We start from the raw sequence: 4,379 nt of genomic DNA on the forward strand, positions 1-4,379 counted from the left end.
TTATCTACACAAGAAAGTAAAGAATAGAAAGTAACTAACAATAACAAGTGTGAAGTTCTATTACAAGAATCTATGCGAGTCTAATCATATGTATCATTGATTAAACAGTGTATACATTGTCGATATTACAACTTGATTTACAAGAATAAAAGAACATACAATTTGTTAAGTTTTGACCCACTAAACTTAAACAAATACAAGAGAGAAAGAATACAATGTACACTTGTGGTGGCAATTACACCAAGTGTTTTTGATGCTGCTGTGTTGCTTTATATAGGGGAGGAATTAAGGCAACACAACCTTGCTTGATAGTGATAGGACGGTGGTTGTCGAGACCTCATTGGCTAGTAGTACTTGAAACCAGGAGCTTTTGTCTTCTTTATCAAAACGAGTATGAAAGAGAAAATCTTTTCTTTTGGTCCCAACTGCACCTTTGCCATACAAGATATAATACAGTTGGAAGAACCACTATTTGACTCTTGTCTTCCTCTGATTTGAATTCTTTCCACTTTGACTTACAATTTGGAAAGAAACCATCCGCTGATGAAGAGTCACTTGACTCACTAATGACTCGCTGATGATATACGTCAGCGACTAAGTCTGGTCATCGAATCTCAGACTCAACAATTACATGTCTATGAATCCTGCTTTCCCAAACCATGGTTTAAATAGTTGTAAACAAATGTCATATATTATGGTGAGATGTTAGAATCCAGGTTTTGAAAACCCGGATCTTCAAAAGTACTCGTATTAAATAAGAAATGATTAGATTGTAGAGCTGAGGCTATTAAATACAGTAAATAAATTCCAAAGAAGGTAAATCAAATTGGAGGAGAAAAGAGCAAAGAGCATTCATATTAACACCTGGAAATAGTTCGAGTTTATTCTACTTGTTTATAATATTTAATATAAATCTCCCAAAAAGTTTATGTATATACATGATAGAATTAAGATATAAAGAAACAAAAGCCATCCATATACATGAGTGACCCCACCACTCAATACTCCCCTATATATAAACCATTTCACTAGACCATTTCTTATTCACCACTCAAAACAATTAAAACACTAGCAATTAAGCTAGAGCAACAATTACAACTAGCCACCAGCCAGTAGTAATTAACAGTTGTTTGTAACTGGGTTGATTTGAGTGTGTGATACGTACATAAATTTGTAAACATGCAGATCGCTGGTCAATTCCCTCACCTCACTCTTGCATTTGGCCTCATGGGTACGTACTACTCTATCTCTCATCATCTTTATATTTATGTATATATACATATATATCTCAAAAATTGATCATATGTTGATAGGAAGGATATATTAGAGTCGACCATGCATGATATAAAATCTTATGCATGCGTGCATGCATGCATGGAAATATAAATAATTAAATGTTAGTTAGTTACTTGCCATGCACGTACGTAGAAAACTTTAAACATAACCCTGGCTAATTAAGAGCATGCTTTTTTTTTTTTTTCTTCTTTTGTTCTTTTGCAGGCAATATTGTCTCCTTCATGGTGTTCCTTTCACCAATGTATGTTTTTCTTTCTCTAGTCGATCATCAACAATTTTAGTTATATGTGCACTTTCCTAACTCAATCCAACACTTCAAAAATATATATATATATATATATAGGCCAACGTTCTACAAAGTTTACAAGAAGAAATCGACGGAAGGGTTTCAATCGATACCGTATGTGATTGGATTGTTTAGTGCAATGCTTTGGATCTACTATGCATTGCTAAAGGGCAATGCCATGCTTCTAATTACCATCAACTCTGTTGGGATCTTCATTCAAACCTTTTATCTTTGTGTTTTTGTCTTCTATGCACCAAAGAAGGCCAGGGTACGTACGAATTATCTGTGTATTTCATTTTTATCTTTTTCTTGATGATTTGTTTTTAGATAAGCTTTTTTTATTTGGAGCTAATTTTGAAAATTTATTAATTCATGTGCAGATGGAAAGCTTGAAGCTAATCACGTTGTTCATAATTGTTGGATTTGGACTAATTGTACTACTAACTGAATTCCTTGTGAAAGGTGTCAAGCGTGGTGTGATAGTTGGATGGATTTGTCTCATCTTTTCTTTGTGCGTTTTCGTTGCACCTTTGGGTGTCGTGGTAAGTACGATCGAACGATTACATACAAGATAACAATACTAATCTAGTAATTAATCTTGATCCACGGTCCTTATAACCAAGGCCGTGTACTTATAAAAATCTATTATACAGAAGAAACGTCGTCTCTTCTGAATATATTTATATAATCACACACACACAATAACAACAAAATAACCTAGTACTACAATCAAGTAAAATGATGAGTTAATTGTTTAAAAACGGTAAGCCATCCTAATCCTGTTTTCCTGCTTAATTCAATTCTTTTTGCAGAGACAAGTTATCAAGACAAAAAGTGTCGAATACATGCCAATTCTTCTATCACTAGCCCTCACACTCAGTGCCGTTATGTGGTTCTTCTATGGGCTACTTCTTGGAGACTATAACATTGCGGTATGAAACTCTTTAATGATTTGAAATATATTAATTTTATAGCTAGTTAGTTTAATTAGCTCAATCCAATTGTCTAATAATATATATAATTTAATTTGTTATTTTATAGATTCCAAACACACTTGGGTTCACCTTCGGTATCATTCAAATTATACTTTACTTTATATACAAGAACAAGAAGCCAATCATCGACGATAAAATCACAGAATTTAAAGAAAGAATGAGCTCAATCGATGAACCAAGAGTCCCGGAAGTTAAAGATCATAACACAATCGATATGGTGAAGCTAAACGCGCTCATACGCTCAGAAAACGTTGCAAATAATCAAAACGGTGGAGTTGTTCGTAGTCCAATTGTGGCTAATCACACCGTTGAAGTCGCCGCTTGAGATTGAATCCTAAAATTGATTATTTTGGTTTGATGTCAAGTGTACCTAGCTTCTCTCTATAAATAATTGTACACTTCTTCATTTACAAGTTTTTAATTACCTTAATTAGTTGTTTTCCTTATACTGTTTTTCCTTCAATTCCTAGCTAACATAAACTTGATCGATCTTATTGTATTGTTTTTAGTAGTAAGAACATGGCCTATTATTGGTATAATGAAATTTGATTTCAAATATTTAATAATATGCAGCTCTTTATGTACATGTATTTCAATTCTTGTACGTTTTGTAATTTAGATAGTAGTGATCAAAGAACATAAGAAAATTAATGGTGTCGATATCATATCGTAATTAATTTTTTTTACGGAAAGTAATAGATAAATTTACCATCTAATTAATGAATATAAAACGCAGATTTTGAATGACTGATTAATCATTATTTTCCAGTCCAAAAGTTTCATATTTTTAACGGCACAAAGTTTATTGAAAACGACACCCTATCTTAGCTAGAGGCAGTTAAAGGTTACGGCGGCCTAAAAAAAATTAATCTTGGCAACTTTTAAGAAAATTTGAAGTTTAATTTAATCAACACAGTACATATTAAGTTTAATTTATTAAGCCGTAAAATTTTAAGAACTTTTTCGGTTTTACTAATTACATACCTATCGATCAACTTTTAAAAGTTGCATTATTATAAATTAATTAATTTTTAACCACGTGATAGTTTTACTCTTCAAAGGTGTTTCACATATATAATCGTAACGTGTTGTTAGATAAGACGTTAGGTACTTTAGACTAGCATTATTAGCCATTTATATACGCACCACGACTTCAAAGATATAAAATGCATTTCGAATTGAAGTGTCTTACATGTGAAAAATGATATGAAGATTATGGTTGACGTCAATGTACGTGCCCACCCCATATAATTTTTTTCGAGATAAAAAGCTAGGCTTTATAAAGCTATATATTAAAAAAAAAAAAAAAAAGGAAGCTAGGAAATATTGAAAGAACTCGCGCAACGTGAGGTGACGAATCCCACCTTATATGTTAATCCTTTAAATCTTCTATCTTTGCTTTACTATTTTTTTAACATATGTTGAGTAATGGCTTTTGCTATATTGATCATTCAGTTCAAACATGATTAGAAAATAATGAGATATGATGTCTCTTTTAAAAAAGCGATGCTGTAATACGCATGTAAATGAACTTGTGTGACAAATGGTTTTCGCGTTATATGAAAGTTTCCAGCTTATTTTATACATGTGTCAACTCAATAATTAATAAACAATAAGTGATCACTAATCAAATTAAATCTCACTTGATTTTTGCATGACTGTAGCTTTTAAACACTTTTTTTTTTTTTTACCAACGCCAAGTCCCCCCGGAAAGCTCTAATGGGGAAAGCCCCATACCTATATATACCCGCTTATATATATGATATATCAGCCAGCTGGAAAACCGGATGCCCGGAGACCCA

At 32.4% G+C, this 4,379-nt stretch overlaps 1 protein-coding gene across 1 annotated transcript; it reads left to right on the plus strand.

Annotated features, from left to right (window-relative positions):
* Nucleotides 1–1,055: 1,055 nt before the first annotated feature.
* LOC122607330 (bidirectional sugar transporter SWEET9-like) lies at nucleotides 1,056–3,161 on the plus strand. Its single transcript, XM_043780285.1, has 6 exons — nucleotides 1,056–1,231; nucleotides 1,501–1,537; nucleotides 1,640–1,850; nucleotides 1,963–2,124; nucleotides 2,395–2,514; nucleotides 2,624–3,161. The coding sequence occupies exons 1-6, from the start codon at nucleotides 1,180–1,182 to the stop codon at nucleotides 2,900–2,902; spliced, it is 861 nt and encodes a 286-aa protein (XP_043636220.1). The 5' UTR covers nucleotides 1,056–1,179; the 3' UTR covers nucleotides 2,903–3,161.
* Nucleotides 3,162–4,379: the final 1,218 nt, after the last annotated feature.

This window comes from Erigeron canadensis, chromosome 7, assembly GCF_010389155.1.
Source record: "Erigeron canadensis isolate Cc75 chromosome 7, C_canadensis_v1, whole genome shotgun sequence".
In the NCBI taxonomy this organism is placed as follows: Eukaryota; Viridiplantae; Streptophyta; class Magnoliopsida; order Asterales; family Asteraceae; genus Erigeron; species Erigeron canadensis.

Bases quoted from the DNA above. Each gene is read 5' to 3' on its own strand.
- LOC122607330 (XM_043780285.1), top strand. From the start codon at position 1,180: ATGCAGATCGCTGGTCAATTCCCTCACCTCACTCTTGCATTTGGCCTC. The intron at 1,851-1,962 runs GTACGTACGAAT...ATTCATGTGCAG, and splicing joins ATGCACCAAAGAAGGCCAGG to ATGGAAAGCTTGAAGCTAAT. The intron at 2,515-2,623 runs GTATGAAACTCT...GTTATTTTATAG, and splicing joins TTGGAGACTATAACATTGCG to ATTCCAAACACACTTGGGTT.